General features: G+C 48.6%; 1 protein-coding gene across 9 annotated transcripts in view; it reads right to left on the bottom strand.

The window, feature by feature from the left end:
• Nucleotides 1-675: 675 nt before the first annotated feature.
• The window catches only part of LOC130881723 (serine/threonine-protein phosphatase 4 regulatory subunit 1-like), an 81,878-nt gene continuing 65,187 nt past the window's right edge, over nt 676-17,366 (bottom strand). For 7 of the 9 annotated variants that reach the window (XM_057781470.1, XM_057781474.1, XM_057781478.1 and 4 more), the window contains 12 exons: nt 16,905-17,063; nt 16,325-16,509; nt 14,410-14,837; nt 12,323-12,516; nt 9,741-9,836; nt 8,861-9,046; nt 8,504-8,665; nt 7,652-7,752; nt 5,039-5,159; nt 4,103-4,237; nt 2,007-2,148; nt 676-1,364 (listed from right to left, as the gene is read on the bottom strand). In XM_057781470.1, the coding sequence (XP_057637453.1) occupies nt 1,213-1,364; nt 2,007-2,148; nt 4,103-4,237; nt 5,039-5,159; nt 7,652-7,752; nt 8,504-8,665; nt 8,861-9,046; nt 9,741-9,836; nt 12,323-12,516; nt 14,410-14,837; nt 16,325-16,509; nt 16,905-17,063 (2,061 nt within the window). In that variant the 3' untranslated portion in view covers nt 676-1,212. The remainder of the gene's footprint in view (nt 1,365-2,006; nt 2,149-4,102; nt 4,238-5,038; nt 5,160-7,651; nt 7,753-8,503; nt 8,666-8,860; nt 9,047-9,740; nt 9,837-12,322; nt 12,517-14,409; nt 14,838-16,324; nt 16,510-16,904; nt 17,064-17,366) is intronic. The other 2 variants (XM_057781475.1, XR_009057753.1) reach the window with 2 other exon arrangements.

Here is a 17,366-nt window from a genome sequence, read left to right as displayed (position 1 = left end):
AATGTCTACAGTATACAGAATTATTAATGAATGGAAAGCTTTTTAATCTCTACAGCATCTTTCTGTTTTCTGTGTACTTAAACCAACATAGAGTACCTAACTCCTCAAACCAATGTTGCCTGGAGAAAGTGCTGGTCAAAATTATGGCTTTTTTCTTTTGAGTCTAAAGTGTAAGTCAACATCCATGCATCTCAGCAGTCAGCCTCCTTCCCCCACCTGAGTCCCTAATTTTGTTTGTTAGTTTTTGTTTTGTTTTTTGAGACAGGATTTCTCTGTGTAGCTTTGGAGCCCATCCTGGACTCACTCTAGACCAGACTGGCCTCGAACTCACCTGCTTTTGCCTCCCGAGTGCTGGGATTAAAGGCACGTGCCACCACTGCCTGACTGAGTCCCTATTAAAAACAACCTATGGCTCGCTACTCTCAAAGACCAATACACATTTTTCCCATCTCTGAAGGGAATATCCTGAGTTCAGTGGTTTATAACAACAATACATGACCCTAGGGGAGCCCACAGCAGAGGACACAGTTCAAAGGTCACCAAAGCAGCTGCATGGAGCTACGTGTCCAACAGTTCCAGAGCAGGTCACGCCTTCACATGACCTGTGTCCACCGTTGGGAGGCTACTGTTACAGTCATATATTTTCTTCCTGTCAAGTTATTTACATATGTACGGTATTTCAGCTGGAGATAAATACAATGCCATGAACTCCATTTTCTCAGAAAGGATTAGGGCAGCAAGCCCAGAGAAAACATACAAGCTTTTATTAAATTACTTTATTGGCAAGGGAAGCTGTATTTACGTATGGTTTCCTTGGATAGGCAGGCCTGGAATTCTTTAGATTGACCTTGAACTCTTGATCTCCCTGTCCCAGCCTCTTAGGTGCTGGGGTTACAGATATGAACAAACTATACCACACTCTGGTGGCGGGGGGGGGGGGGGGAGGGGGAGTTTAAGTAACACAGTCTCTCCTAAAACACAAACGGCTGGTCACAGCTGATTGTGTGGAAGCCAGAGACTCATTGGTGCCTAGATCCACAACCTTTCTAAACTGCAAAGGATCAAGTCTGCACAGGTGGGAAGCATAGGGCTGCCCTATCAACTGAAATAGACCTCCTTCAGAAGCTCCAATACAATTGGATCCCCTTCAAGTGACAGGCATGTGTACACTGAAGCCATCCCTGTGCACCCATGACAAGGTTGTGTGTGGTTTTACTTTTCCAGTATAGTGGTGTCTATTGCAGTCTGCATCTTTGGTTCTAGGGAAGCAAAAAATGAAACATCTTGGTCCGGGTCAGACTGCAGAGCCAAAAGAGTCTCTTCAACAACTTCAAGATGATGGTTCCCGGCATTTCTAAAATATGCTAAGGAGAGAAAAGTTGGAGTTATATGTGCCATGAACTGTGTTCTAGAACATATCCTAATTTTGTTGTCTTTTAAGCCTCATGTCAAGACACTGGATAAATTTTCCATGAATATCCACATACTTAAGTCCTTTCAAGTGAAAAGTGCCTTATTCCAAAACTATTTCAGAGATTTTAATGGTGGGCTGCCAGAAGTGACACCGGCTTTAAAAATTAACCCTTTAGATGCTCCTTGTTCTGCGATGCATGAGAACTGGCATGTGTGATCAGCAGCATGGGGAGAAGGCTAGAAATGGACAAACAGGCCACGCTATGGTGGAGAAGTAAGGCAGCACAGACACACAGCTTGCACCCACTATCACTCAAGCTTAAACAGCCAAGAAGAGTCACACTGCAGTAGCACTGAGACAGACTTTGGGCTTTCTTTCCTACTGGAACTGGAGCTGATAAATGTGCCCTGTCTAGAGAGTGATAGATAGTTTGTATCTGGTGTGCCCTTGTTAAACAAATGGGATTGTGTTCATCTCTTTAGCTGGCTTGTGCCTCTAGTATGTTGCTATGCAGCCTGCTATAACTCCTTGGGGACCTAGCTGCTACCTGCCACAGCTAAGGTTAACTGAGAAGCCAGCAAGGCTCACACACCCTTCTCCAGCAGTGTCTGCCGCAGGGCCTTGGCCAGCAGAACCCTCACATTTGGCACAGGATCAGATGCCAGACTCAGGAGGCTGGGAAGCAAGTGCTCCACAAATTGGTCCACAGGAACAGACTCTTCATTGACCACAGCCTGCAGAAATAAGAGCCACAGCCCAGCAGTGACTTTCTCAACATTTCAAAGCACACATACTTCTATAATTCTAACGATATCACTTTGGAACCTGTAGGTTTGAGAGCAGCGCACATGTGAACTTTTACATTTCAAGAACTGAATTTAGTTATAAGCAGTGGCTAATTTTCCTAACACCCTTCCAAAGAATGACTGACAAGAGCACAGGATCTAGAGGGAAACATGGGCTTTGGAGCCTGGTCGCCTTGTGGCCTCAGGTAAGTTGTTTAGCTTTTCTGCACCTGGCTTTTCTCAACTGCACAGTGGTCGACCCTTTGTACCAATCACGCAGCACAGTACCACCACACTGTACTTACCTGGCCAGTAAGAACTTGTTCAGAACCCCGCCTCAGAGACAGGGACCCAGATGCTAGCCCAGGCTTGGGTGTCTGTAAGAACTGGCCATGTCTGCTTGAGCACAGCAGCAGAGTGTGTGCAGTACACCCCTCCTTTCTTCTCACAACCGACCCTGGATAGCAAAACTAGCCTTGTTTTATGGTAAGAGTGCCACCAATGTGGTGGTGGTGGCACTGAAAGTCTTAGGGCCAACAAGTGAGTGGGGACTTTAGTCAGGTGTGTGGCTTCTGGATCCTGTGGGTGTTCATGGCAAGGCTAGCATCATTGCAACAATGTATAAGGCCATCAAGGGGCTCTAGGTGCCAAGCTTGCTGGGGCAGCTGGACTGCATCAGACCAGCCAGCCTGGAACAGCACAGGAGGATACACTTTACTGTGCAGAGAGACTTGATTGCCCAGGCCACTGGCAGGGAGCTCAGAGAGAGGTTCTAGGCCAACTAGGTCTCAATCCAGATCTGTCTTGTCACCCTGGTACTTTCTTTCCAGAGCTGTGTTCAGATCAAAATTAACAAGTCTCTGAGGTGTGCTATCTCCTGAATATCCTTCCCTTGTTTTGTGTTTTTCTTGATTTTCTAAATCTTTAACATTAAGCTTTTTTCTTAAAAAAAAAAAAAAAAAAAGATCTTGTTTTTCTTGAACAAAATGGATTGGAATCATTTCTTGGTACTCACATTGTTTTCTACATTCTAGATAAATAATTAAAAACATAAAATAAAAAATATTTCATTTCTGTTTTTGCTACAGAATGATGTGAATACTGATTTTTTTTCTTCACAGATGGCTGTGCTGTGGAAAAATACTGGCTATGTTCCTCTAGACCGACAGGGGGCGCTGGTGAGTCTTCTCACTGCAGTTGTTTTTGAGGCAGGGTCAAGGGACTAAGTGGAGACAGACAGGGCCCCATCAAAGTCAACTGTGAGCACAGCTGGGCAAGCAGCTCCTGGAGATGGCGCCCCAATCCCTTTACATTTGTGATGCCAAAAGACGGCATGATGAAACATCAGAATCATTATCCTTATCATAACCCTAAACATCATAACATTATCAAAATCCTCAAACCAAAAACCACAGCTTTCCACTTTAGTGGGATCCTGCCTAGGTCACTTGACTTCTCTGGGGTTTATGCTTAACCTAAAACAATTATCCTTAAAGGTTAACAAATGTGCCATCATGTTCTACCGTGTTCCACTGGGTTCCATACCAGGAGGTCTTACTAGAGAGCCAGATGTACCAAGATGGCTGACATTCAGGTGAACTTCAGTCATGAGGAGGGGGTTGTAGAGGAGACAAGGGGACATAAATTGTAAGCCTGGGGCATGAAAAGGGGTTTCTGCACCCTCCCCCTGAATGAAGTGTGACAGGAGTGGGCTGGGTCTGGAGGGAGAGCTGGCTGGCTCTTCACTGATTTCATCTCCACAATACCCAGTACACAGCAGGTATCAACCATGTGTGGGATGTGAACGAGTACCCAGGGTGACTGGACAAGACATTATACCTCCCAGCTGTTCAGTAAAGAAGCCCAGCCTCTGCCAGGGACAGGAACCTGTGGCTGTGCTGACCTGACAGATGCAGGCAAAAGCCTGCCTTCCACCCCACTTAGGGCAGTGCCGGAACCTGGAGATGAGCTCCTGCATGAAACTGAGCCCCAGAGCACACGCGCCATGGGAGTAGAACTTCCGCAGCATGGCCACCACCTGCAAGCAAAGTAAGAGAGCCAGCCTGAGGCAGGGCCCAGCAGAGCTGACTCGAAGCAGCACTCTCCACGGCAGGGGGTGGGGGGGTGGAGAGTGGAAAGGGGTAGGGGCAGCCATTCTTATGTTCTTGTCTATCTTTTCAATGGATTTACCAGCAAGAGAAAGTAGCTCAGTTCTCACTGGAACACACACGTTTAAATAAGTCATAATACATACATGCACACAGAACTTTGCAAGGGCAAGGTAAACAGAGAAGGGGATTAACAGACAAATACATCAAGGAGAAGGATCCAGCTCTTAAAACACATCATCTTGTGAAATGTTGTAAACTATTACCTTTGAGGATATGGTACTTTTATAAAATTTTAATACCATCAAGGAATTTAAAAATCATTTTCAAGTAAGACTGTCTTTCTCTCAGGGGGCTGGAGGCTATACACGCAGAACAGGGTCATCTTTTCTAACCAAGGCCCTCCCCTTTATGAATTATTCTACGAAGCTGTATAGAATTCAACAATAACAACAAACACACACACATAAACAACAATAAAACCCTAAGCTATTATTTAAAGAGTTTTAAATACAAAATGATTTCTGCACATTTACCATCATGGAAGCATAAAATTAACAGAAGGGTAGCCTGAAAATTGATAAAATAAAGCTTCTAACTTCAAAAATTAAAAGCTGGACTTATAGAGAAAACAACAAACATCCCAGGGGGGAAAAAAACAGCGTTAAAATGGGAAACAGAAAAGAGTGTGCTGTTTACAAGAATGAGCTACGGGAAGGCTGGCTCCTTACTAGCTTGAAGGAAATCCAGCGCACTTGAGAAACTTTGTCTGCACATAACTTCAGGGCGACGTGCCTCAGGTAACCATGCACGTCGCTGGCGCTGTAGAGTTCCAAGATGAGGATCAGCTGCCTACAATCACAAGCAGGGGGACCCCTACCATTAGTTACTAGTCGATTCCGCTCCTTTCCTTCGGCGGCCACGCGGGCGCAGCAGCAACAGCCAGAGCAGCGGGCGTGCCGAAGCCGCTGGCACCGAGTGCTTTGTAAAACGGGTTTGGGCGTTAGGGCGTGGGTACCGATGTTCCAGCATCGGGCTATGGTTGAAAGGCACACAAAGCTCTGCCCTACAACACATACAATGTAAAAGCAGCCGCAGGCCTGCACATCCCAGGCCACACCATGCATGGGTCAGCGGGAGCGAGAGCCGAGCGGCGGATGGCGCCCTCGCTCTTTTTCCTGTGTTCTTTCGCCTCCATTTCTTTTTTATTTTGCTCGCTCTTTCCTTTGCTTTCAACATCGCTCTTTCCCCCTCGTTCTTCTTTCTCATCCGCTTTCCCCTAGCTCGTTTATGCCCACTCTTTTAAAACCGTTTGCTTTTTACCGCTCGCTTCATCGCGGTCCCCTCCGCCCCAGTCTGCGGGCTGCCCTTTCACTCTCACTCTTTCTGGCTAGGTCTTCCCTTCACTCTCCAGCCCCCCTCGCTTTTTCGTTAGCTCTTTTTCCCTTGTTCTCTCTCTAGCTTCCCGCCCCCCCCCCGCCCCATTCTCGTTAGATTTTTTTTTTTATATATATATCCCCCTTGCTCCTTCTTACTAGGTTTTTTTCTCCTCGTTCTTTCTCGCTGGCTTTTTTCCCCCTTGCTCCTTCTCGCCAGGTCTTTTTCCCGTGTTCTTTCTTGCCAGGTTTTTTTTTCCTTGCTCTTTTCTCCCTAGGTTTTTTCCCCCCGTGCTTCTTCTCGCTAGGTCCCCCCCCCAGTGCTCCTTCTCGCTAGGTTCCCCCCCCCCCAGTGCTCCTTCTCGCTAGGTACTATTATTCCCTTGTACTTTCTCGCTGGGTATTTTTCCCTCGCTCATTCTCACTAGGTATTTTTCCTTCGTTCTTTCTCGCTAGGTCTTTCCCCTTGCTCTTTCTCATTAGGTATTATTCCCATGCCCTTTCTCACTAGGTATTTTTCCCTCGCTCTTTCTCACTAGGTATTTTTCCCTCGCTCTTTCTCACTGGATATTTTTCCCTCGCTCTTTCTCACTAGGTATTTTTTCCCCTCACTCTTTTCTTGCTAGGTCTTTCCCCCTCGCTCTTTTCTAGCTAGGTCTTCTTCCTTTGCTTTTCCTCGCTAGGCTTTTTCACTCGCTCTTTCTCGCCAGGTCTTTCTCCCTCGCTCTTTTTCCCCTCGTTTTTTCGATAGGACGTTTTTCCTTGCTCTTTCTGTCTCGCTCGCCGCGGCCCAAGGGCCCCCGCTCGGCTTGGGCGGAGAGTGGTGTGATTTGCACGCAGGCAGAGGAAATGAAAAAGGGCGGGGAGGAAGCGGGCCGCTGCGGGCTGTTTCATATCGCTCCGGCGGTTTGCAGGGGAGGCAGTGGGGAGGGGGGATGAATATTGCTCCCCGCACAGTCCTTTATCGCGGCCCGGGGCTGCAATAAGCACTGTGATGGGAGATAGGGCCGGGCCGCCGAGGCCCAAGCCGGCTCCTGCCGCCAGGGGGAGCACGGCCGCTGCGCCGGGCCCAGGCTTGTTTTTCTCAATTCTTTTGAGTGTGCTGAGAACATGACATAATGACTAAACCTCAATCTCTCAAATTAAGCATAATGATTAAAGCTCACAGCAAAAAGAAAATCTTCCAGTTTGCCCCTGGCACCGGCCAAATCATATCCTGAATAGCTGAAAATGCCAGATGGATTTCTTCAGAAAGATAATTATTTGAGAGATGACTAGTTGTGAATAATGAAAATGAAAACTAAAGATACTAAATGGCCCTCAACAAAAGCCCAAACAAGCACCCCACAAACAATCTCCCCATCACTAAAGTACATTCTCCACTTAGAGAAGGGGGCACTGAACTGCATTCTCCTTCATTATGGGTAAAGCCTAGAACATTCTTTGTTGACAGCAGACAGGAACTGAAGAGTGCTCCACATAGGCACGGCACAGCAGCAAGTCTCATGGGCGGGTACTTCTATTTAATAGCTGTCTCATCCAGAGGAGACCTTTTCAGACCTCAATGCTGCCCAACATTCTTTGACTATTCAAGTGCAGGAGGCACCATGTGTCCTACGGAGAAGGCAGTACACAGAATGCTCAAGAAGGCTTTGCAAAACCACTCTGATTCAGGGGAAAACATTGAAGAGTGGGTGATTCATCTTTTATTTGCTTCAAATAAATTGCCTTATAGAACTGCAGAACACTCCAGTCCCAGAGTGACTCTAGCCCTGTCTTCATGTGAAAATGGATGTCTCCCCAGAGACACAGGACATATATAACTCAGAGCTTCAGAATCCCATTTATACCTTAACAAAAACAAGCTCTCTATCCAAAGGAGCACTGTGCTGCTGCTTCAGATGTCAGCTACAACGAGGGAAGGAGGCAGCTTCCCAGCTTGTCTCCCAGGGCCCCATTTTCACTCACTCTGCTAGTTGGTATCGGAACCTCCAGTTCCTGCTGCTGTCGGTCACTACAAACTCCTGCAGCTGGCGGAGATGCTCTCTCCTCTTGTCCTCATGGAGCAGCTGTTGAAAATACAGCTCCATGAATGACATGCCAGCCTCAAGGTGACTCCAGCACTCCCTTTGTTTCTCTGCAGGCTGTAAGTTTGTCACCAGCCAAAAGCCTGGGTGTCTCCCTCATACCTAGCCACCTAGGACTCGGTGTGGCTGACACCCAGTGAAGCACCCCTTGGACAACTGCTGCTTTTCCTCTGGGGGGGAGGGTGTCCATGTCCCTGAAACCGGTGGACTTCCCCACCCCAGGAGGTGTGTCTTTGTGTTCAGTGGATGATGGCTCTGCTGCCCCTGGGGCCGAAACTCCTCATCAGCAAAGAAAGGCAGGGTCTGAATGGGGTCAGTGACCACCAAAGTCCCTAGAGTGCCAAATGAGTTTCTGTAAGTAACTTCTAAGCTCTTGTTTCTATACCCATCACTTCCCTAGGGGAAGGAAAAGGCAGGAGCAGAAGCGCTGCAGTGACCTGCAGGAAAGATCTTCCTGTGTGCAGGGCTATGGTTTTATTTGGGCTCAACATCTTTCCACAGGCGACCTCTGAGTAAGCCAGGTCACCCCTGGGGACCTTGAACTTTGCCATCCAGAACCCTTCATAAGAAGCACAGCCTTACTGGGTCCTAGCAGCAGCAGAGGTATGAACGTCCATTTTAGATTCTGGGTGCATTTCAACTGCAGAGTGTGGCTGTCTTTCACCGCCACCAAGCTGCTAGCCCATGCTCAGCGGCAGACTGGGGAAGGTCTGAGTGATTTCAGCTTTCCCACCTTTAGGAAGTCATACAGGTGTTTAAGGACTCCTACACGCACTTCATCCAGATCCTTTAAAAACCCACTGAAGATGGGAACCAGGTCGGCTGCTGTCAACTGATCCCCGAGAATCACTGCCAGCTCATGAATGGAAAAGGCGAGGGTCCGCCGGACCTTCCACTAGGGGTGACAGCAGACACACGAATCACCACAAGCAAGTGTAATTCAATGTTCCTAGCATTTCCCCAGAGGACAGTAAACAAGCCGGCTCACAGTCACAGGCAAAATCAGGGCAACAAGCTGTGTTGCAGCCCCAGGGCCTCCTGCTCTGATGCCGCCCTCTTTCTGTCTGTGCCTCTCGATCAGACCCTTTACCTGACCATCAGAAGCCAGAGTTTCATATGTGTCCTTCAAGCAGTGCCAGTTCTGCCGGCCGAGGGTCAGGGCCACCCCAGGGAGGCTGTAGGCACAGTGCTTGGCGATGTCAGTGTCCACAGTCTGGGCTCTAGCTGGGTCAGTCATGGACACGAACTGGTCAAGCAGAGGCTGAGGGATTATATCCTGAGAAACATGAGAAAGGAAATCATCACACTGGCAAGGAGGGCCAGCGACAGCAGTGCAGGCTCTCATAGCCTGGGCTGAGAACAGAATAACAAGAAGGAAAGCAGTACCTAGAGTCAGCTGCCTCAAAGGGGGCACCTGGGCCACAGAGAAGAGCCTGGAGAGCAGAGTGCATGACACAGCCGCCCAGTGTGGAGACCATGCTCTCCAACAGCCCTGGAAGCTGGGCCCAAGGCTACCCTTGGGATTATTATTTCTCCTTTCCAACTGAAGAGAAGCCTCCCTGGTACAAACAGCATCTGTTTATGCCTGCCTCTGGAAGAGCAATGTGTGCCAATGACTTAGAATATTTAAGGAGCATAATATTTGTATAGCACAAGGGGCCAATCCATAAGAGAAATGCACCCAACAAAAGAAGCCTTACAAAATTTTTGTGCCAAAAAAAAAAAAGTCATTGTCTAAAACATTAGTCTGAGGTCGTTTCCCCCTTGTTTAGCTTTATTAATAGACTTTGAACACTACTTCATAATTCTATTAGAGAAAATATTACCAATGCACTTAACTAGATAAACACTACTGAGATAAGGAAAACACTGGGCTTCAGTGGCTGCTCCAAAGCTTAACTTAAGGAAGATGAAAGGCTAAGCTACTTTGTTTTTTTGTTCTTTCCTTTTGTTTTAAGGAACAAACAAACCTGTACTTTAGATCTGTGCTCCTCAAGTGCCGGAGGTCCCTGCCTCTGCTCCATCTCCAGGTGCTCACTGCTTCTATTCTGAGGCTCAGTTTGATCCTGTAGAGTTGATGGGACATGTCACCAACTGACACCAAAGGAGAACAGCGTCTTCATCCACCCCCATCCAAGGAACCGTCCTTCATGTCAGAAACAACAAGTGCATTTCCTGAGGGGCATGGCATTTCTCCTGACAGCAGAACGTGCACTTCTGCATAGCGGCAGGCTCTGTACACGGTCCAGTCTCTACCTGTGCTCTGGAGAAGGAGCTCACAGCAGCTTCAAGGCTGCCTTATAGGCAGCCATGCTGACTGTTAAAGCCGGTGAGGAACAACAGTGTGGGATGGCATCTGCCACTCTTTTAAGGCCTGGGTCTCTTGTGTGTGGTCAACCAGCAGCCTTCAAGACAGCTCCAGAAAGAGGGGTAAGGATAGATTTTCAGAAAGGACAGAGCAGGACCTGCAGTCTTGGCTTGGAGTCAGGCTGCAGTGCAGGTGGCAGGCATGGCAGTGAGGGAGGTTCGACCAGCAGGGGACTATTGACTCAGTAAACTCTTCTGTGCTCTCACATGTGCAAACACTCCTAATGTTTGCTGATGAACCTTTGCATTAGGTTAACAATTAAAATGAGCAACAACATTCAATGGTGACATATCAGTCTTTGATCATTGATTAACATTAACTGAGATGGACCTGACCTTCTCCTTCAACCATAACACGGATATTCAACTTGCACTTGAAATGTCATACTGTCTATTGTGCTAATGGATTCTGACAAATCAGCTCAATATATGATCTGGGAGTCAATTAATACCCCAATAAATGCAATGTTTGCTCTGAGCATGCCACCAAGACCTTAGTGCCCAATGTTTACAGAGAAACATGCTGTCTATCTGAAGAGGAAACATGATGGCAGTAACATTTTGGTAGGGCACTCAAGGTCTCTTTTGGGCATGGTGCCTCCGATTCTCCACATGAATCAACAACATGCACTAACATGACATGGCTGGTATCAAATTCAGCACTTTAGGAAGGAATCCTGTCCAAGTCTTGAGTGAGCTCACTGTGGAGCACTGGCTTCAGGAGTGATCCATCCTGACCCAACACCACAAGCCCTGTGAGCTCACTTCTCCAAACAGCCCTGGAGAAGGGTGGCATACTGAGTGGTGCGAGGCACCACACCTTCCTGAGGAGAACCTATGAGAGAGCCCTAGTTCTTCAGACAGTCACGTTTCCAACCACTCTGCCATATGCACCTCCCCTCCCCCTGCAGCTGTGGCCAAGAAGAGCCAGGAGGAGAGCAATGGCAGGAGGACTTCTGGGGTAGGGTTTCCTTCTTCTGTTGAGCACCCTATGCTGACATGGACAGACAGCACAAAGGTATGATCCACTCTGCCTCTCTTGAACATTGTGGGACAGGGGTGCTCTGCCGTCCACGTGGTCTCAGTATTTGCAGCTGAGGCCCCTGGCTGACCTCATCTGCGCTCCAGGGTCAAGCTGAGATCCACCAGCTTAGCTTTTCACACATACCTCGGAAGACCTGACTGAGGTGCTCTGCTGCCTTCTTCCAGTTCTGCCTCTGATAAAGAGGCCACAATACTAACACACTCCATCAGGGACAATGGACTACACTTTTCTCCCCTATAGTTAGGGTTTCTACAGGCAGGTAGCAAAGGAAACAGGCCTGTTTTCTTGGCATTTTATAGAAGCAACAAAGGCATCCCATCCTTTCTTACTAATCTAAAGGCACCTTTGACAACTTAGACACTTGAGATTAAGATTGTGCCAGTTGCTCATTTGAACAGGCTTCAAGTGGGGATGATAAATTAATAACTACAGTCAGAATTTCAGTCCTGTCAATAGCAGTGTGCACTTGGCTCCTGAAGACCGTGGACTTGCAGAGTCTGATCACGCTGAAACACAGTGGCGAAAAGGCATCAACTTACCCAAGGCCTAGGCAATGAGAAACCCCAGTTTAAACTGGGCCAAGTGAAAGCTGGGGGAACGGGAAGGTACATGGATGCCCAATATCAAGAGGGTTAGGAAGCTTCTAGAGAGTCAGGCAAGGAGGAAGTTCAGGCCATTCTGGTTTCACTTGGGGCCCTGGTTTCACAAGTAGGAGAAAGCAGGTGACGCTGGCTTTCTCAAGTCTCCCCTCTGAGAAGGACCATGACCAAGCAGCTGGGGATGAAAGGATGTCACTCTCTGTGGCCTTGGTCAAGTTAGAATTCACCCTCTTCTGTTATTAAAGACGTAAATGACTGCCAGAAATGACCAGGACATTTACACTGTTAATCCCCCAGGAGCACTGCCTGTCATCCCCCCCCCCGGGGGGGGTTGTTTCTGGTGCCCACCCTGTTCCCAAGGAAGGGATTCAGGGTGATCAATCACCTGATTGATTGGTTGTCTAGTTATCCAAAACATGACCTTAAGAATGAAATGAAATTTGCCATTTATCTTCTCTGCGGGGATGTATTAATAAAAGCAAGCATGGCTTTGTGATTTCTGTCACATCCTCAGTGGCTGAGGGACAGGGCAAGTACTTACTGTGCTCTGTAATATCCTGGCCACGGAGAGCTCATTCTGAGATGATGAAGCCGACAGGAGGATATGATTGTCGGAGACAGGGCTGGGATCTGAAACGGGCTCTTCGTTTAGACCTTCTGTCTGCCTGCCCTCGGGTTCACGAGTGGAGTCGAGCTGCGTTGCTCTCAGTGCGGCAGATAATACCTGAACTTGAGCTACAAGAAGAGAAGCATCAAGAATTTTAATAACTATACGGGGCTGGGTATGTGGTTCAGTTGGTAGAGTATTTATCTAGCATTCAGAAAACCCTGTTTTGGATGCCCTGCACCCCATAAGATGGGTGTGACAGTGCTTACTTCTACATAATCCCAGGACGTGGGAGATGGAGCAAAAAGACCAGCAGTTCAAAGTCACTCTCTATTACAAAGCAAGTACCAGACTAACTTGGGCTTTGTGAAAGCCTGTCTGTAAAAAGATTTGTAAAAAGACTTTAATAATTGAATGTGGATCCTGGACTGACTTGAGGGTGCGTACCAAGCCTTGGCCTGGGAATGGGATTCTCCCTAGAAGCACGTGTGTGCACCTCCTCCAGAACTGGAGACTGTCTAGTACCAGACTCTGGAGTCTAAACAAGATCTCCCAGCCCACTGTGATGCTGGCCACATCAGCCACACTGAGCGCATATCTGGATTCAAACCACATTTGTCAGGAAGAATCAGTTCAACTCTATTGTCTCTCACAAAAGAACAAAATGAGGTTACACAGGAGAAGCTGGGAGGCCCCCCTCCTTGACAAGGGTTGTCCCACTACCCGTTTATAAAGCAGGATGGCTGCCTCCCTCCCACTCACGCATATGCATGCGCATACATCTAAGTCTCTTCTCACACTAGTGTGGTTGCTCTATGTGAACCTACAGAGTTTTCTACACAAATTAAAGCTGTATATTCCCATCTCCAGAGCACTGGGCACATGCACTACCTATCCCCCAAGTGCAGCACACCAGGCCCTCTGCAACAGCCAGAATAGAAAATGTGTCATTTCTTTCTGAATCTCTGGGGGTACTGACCCCTTTGGTATCTGAGGAAAGCTAAGAGTCCTTTCTTACTGAGAAAGCAGCTATGTAAATATGTGCAGAACACTACAAACAATGGCTTTTCAGGAGCAGGAAAAATACCTATCCCTTGACCTCCAGGGTGGGGATCCCTCCATTTTCTCTGCCCCCAGGAATGACCAGCTTCCTGCCCTATGCTGCTTCTGGACACCTCTCTGTCAGTCCTCACTATACCCTAGGCAGAGCTGCCTCTACAACCCCCTCTGGCAGATGATGTCAGCCCCAGCAGCTCTTGCTATGGGAGGAAGGGGAGTGTCAGAGCAGTTACAGGAATGTGCTGGTCCATGCCCAACCCTCTGCCTGTAGCAGTCAGGCAGGGAATGCTTGTTTGTCCCTTGAGCAACCATTGGGCTCCTTTACTTAGTCTCAGGGACAAAGACTAATCATGAGGCAATCTGAACCTTCACATTTCCTTTCCCCAAAGCATCACAGATCTTTGCCCAGTAACAGCAGCAAGTCTTGCTTTCCCAGTTTCTCTGACTCAGGACAAACACAAGTCTAACACTGTTGATTGGCAGAGGATTAACTGGAGTATGCATGACACCGGGCATGGATTAGGAGACTGGCTCCAAGACCCCACATTTGGTGGGAGCATTAGTCATGACATAAAAAACACCTCAAAAAAGTTGTCCTTTCCCTGGTTGCATAAGACAGAAACCTTAGGACTTAGTGAAGGCCTGAGGCAATGAGTTCCAAAAGGAGGGCCTCCCCGGGGAGTGTGAGAAATGACATCACTGCCCTGGAGCTAATAAACCTTCCATGACCACAGGCATGCCCAAGCACTGTCCCCTGTTCTGTCAGGGTCCCCTCCAGGCTCTGCACACACTGTCTGGAAACCCTCTTCACACAGTTCCTGCTTGGAGATATCAGACTGGACTAGGCATGACCCTGAGTGAGGATAGTTAAGAGATTTTACCGACAGACATTGCAGCATAGGGGCCTGGGGGGAAGGAAGCAGTCCTGTGCCATCCACAACACACAGACATCCTGTCTTTACCTTGAATGTCTGGGTCCTGCAGCAAATGCCCCTGCAGACTCTGCAGGACTTTCTGGATTTCGCTTGTGGCCACACAGCTGTCACATGCAGCCTCAGGTCCACTGTGGCTCTCTTCCAGGGGTCCAGCCCCACTCAGAAGCAGCTCCACTTCTTTGCTTATGTCAGGCAGAGGAGTTCGCCAATACAGGAAAGTACTGAATGTGTCCTCAGAAGTCCCTGGACCTGCTTCATGGTCACTGTTGCTGAGGCAGCCACTGCCCCCTGGGAGCTCTGGGAAAGCCCCAGTCCTCTCAGCTAAGGTTGGAGAACAGCTCCGTGGCTGGCTCTCTGCTGTGACTGCGGAGGAGCTGCTGTCATGCCGGTGACCGGTCCTGACCGAGGCCTCTTCTGGAAGCAGGTCTGGCTCCACGTGCAGTGCTGCTTTAGGACTAGAGCAAAGGAGGGAGCAAGCTCTCAGCGCCACAGAGCATTCGGGAAGGAGGCAGAAGCAGGGGCCTCCACCCTCCTGCCACTGTGTCAGAAGACTGCTACCTCACAGCTGCGCTCAGTACCACTCTGTCCCCTGGGAGAAAGATGTGCACTGAAAATACCCCTAAAGTTTATCAGTACCCCAGGAGGGGCAGGCTTTGGAAAAAAAAGGCTCAGGCACCAGCAAGAGCTGACTGTGTGCCAGTCTCTTAGAAAGCCTTGATAAGGAAGACCTGGTCCCAGGAATGGTACAGCACAAGCACCGTGAGTGCAGGAAGAGGAAGTATGGAGGATGGGGACACTGAGTGCAGGAGGAGGAGGAGGAGGAGGGAGTATGGAGGATGGGGACACTGAGTGCAGCAGGAGGAGGAGGGAGTATGGAGGATGGGGACACTGAGTGCAGGAGGAGGAGGAGGAGGAGGAGGATGGGGACACTGAGTGCAGGAGGAGGAGGAGGAGGAGGAGGAGGAGGAGGATGGGGACACTGAGTGCAGGAGGAGGAGGAGGAGGAGGGAGTATGGAGGATGGGGACACTGAGTGCAGCAGGAGGAGGAGGGAGTATGGAGGATGGGGACACTGAGTGCAGGAGGAGGAGGAGGAGGATGGGGACACTGAGTGCAGGAGGAGGAGGAGGGAGTATGGAGGATGGGGACACTGAGTGCAGGAGGAGGAGGAGGAGGAGGAGGATGGGGACACTGAGTGCAGGAGGAGGAGGAGGAGGAGGAAGTATGGAGGATGGGGACACTGAGTGCAGGAGGAGGAGGAGGAAGTATGGAGGATGGGGACACTGAGTGCAGCAGGAGGAGGAGGAAGTATGGAGGATGGGGACACTGAGTGCAGCAGGAGGAGGAGGAGGGATGAGAAGGGTCTGTATGCAAAGGTGTCATGTGCCCACACAGTCCTACCTCACACTCTTACATAATGGGGTCCTTAAAAATTACCTCAATATGGTCAGTCCATGCCCACCATTTTCATAGGGCAAGCTAAAAAGCCAAAGATCAGCCTTCACACTAGTAAGACACTGAGGGTCAACACAGCACACAGGGATGGGGCCTTTGTATACACAGAATGTCCCATGTCACAAATGTATGTCTGGAACATTTCACCTTTTTCCCTGTGTAAATTCTCCAAAGAACTCCATTATTCGAGGAGAGAAAGAATTTTCTTTACAGGTCATCATTTCATCCCCACCCTCCATGAAGATCTGATCTAACTGAAGAGACGTGGTAGCTCCGTTATTTATAACCTGGCAGTCATGTTTCAAAATCATTATTGCAATTACTTTTTGCTTCTTTACATAATTAAAGATCTAATATTCCATCTTTCCCAGAAGGTCACTATTACTAAAACTGGAGATGAGATAATTGCTAGAATTCTAGACGGATGCTTGAGGTGAAGCGGGTGGGGGGAAGGGGGGGTTGTGCCAAGTATCCTGGCTGGAGCTTACCTGTTTGAGGAGTCTGCACTGCAACTGGTGGGCCTGGGTGGTCCAGAGGCAAACCCAGAGTCCACCTCTTGGCTCGATGGCCTGATGCTCAGGGTGCCATCCTCCCGAATGGACAGGCCAGCTTGGGATGGGTTTGCAAACGTGGAGATAAAGGGGCCGAGTGACTGAAAGGCCGCTTGGCGCACCTGGAACCAGAGCACACAGTGTTGGCCTGCAGCAGGGACCAGATCTGACACCAGGGAGGGACAGAGATGGCAGATCTCAAGTTTGCTACTTTCTAACCACCCACTAAGAGCCAAGTAAACCATTACCAATGGAAAAGAGGTACATTTAACCCCACAGCCTAGTCTTCATGTTTCTAGACTGTGAACTCCACTTACCACTAGACTTCATGAAGTCTGTAGGAAGACCTAACTGACAGTGTCCAACCTGCCTATGGCAGTATAGGAAAGAGAATAAAGCACTTAGAGATTTTTCTTCTCAATTATGGCTTCTATAAGCCAGAAACCAAGACGGAAATTGGAGACAGCAGGACAGATGGAGAGATTGACACTTGGAGGCCAGTTGTGCAAGTACTCACCCATCGACAGGGATCACTGATGAGTCTGATGAAGAGGGGCGAGAGCTGGGTCCTACGGACCTCAGGGGAGGTGTTGCAGCTCACAGCCATGAAGCACTCTGCGCATGCTTTCCGCATCCCCCACATGTTATCGGAGCAGAGCTCAAAAAACGTTGGTATCTACCAGACAAGCAAAAGCTACTCAAATATGAGCACCTGTAGATGGTCAGGACCTGTCCCAATAGCCTATAAAGGCAGAGCCACAGGGGCATAACAAAACAACAATAAAAAGATAACGGCAAAACACATTCTCTAAAGGGATCACATAAAAGAAACAGTAAGTAGGAAAAGAAAGCATAGCTCTTTCACCACCTAACAAGTGATTTGGTTAAATTTAAGAAGATAATGGAGAAAACAACAAAGAGAAGGGCCAACACTCCTTTCTCAGCTAAATTAGATCAGCTCAAAAGTCAGAGACTCGGT

The sequence above is a fragment of the Chionomys nivalis genome, chromosome 9 (assembly GCF_950005125.1).
Source record: "Chionomys nivalis chromosome 9, mChiNiv1.1, whole genome shotgun sequence".
Taxonomy (NCBI): domain Eukaryota; kingdom Metazoa; phylum Chordata; class Mammalia; order Rodentia; family Cricetidae; genus Chionomys; species Chionomys nivalis.
The sequence above is the reverse complement of the archived record's forward strand: the minus strand, read 5'-3'. Positions and strand labels throughout refer to the sequence as shown.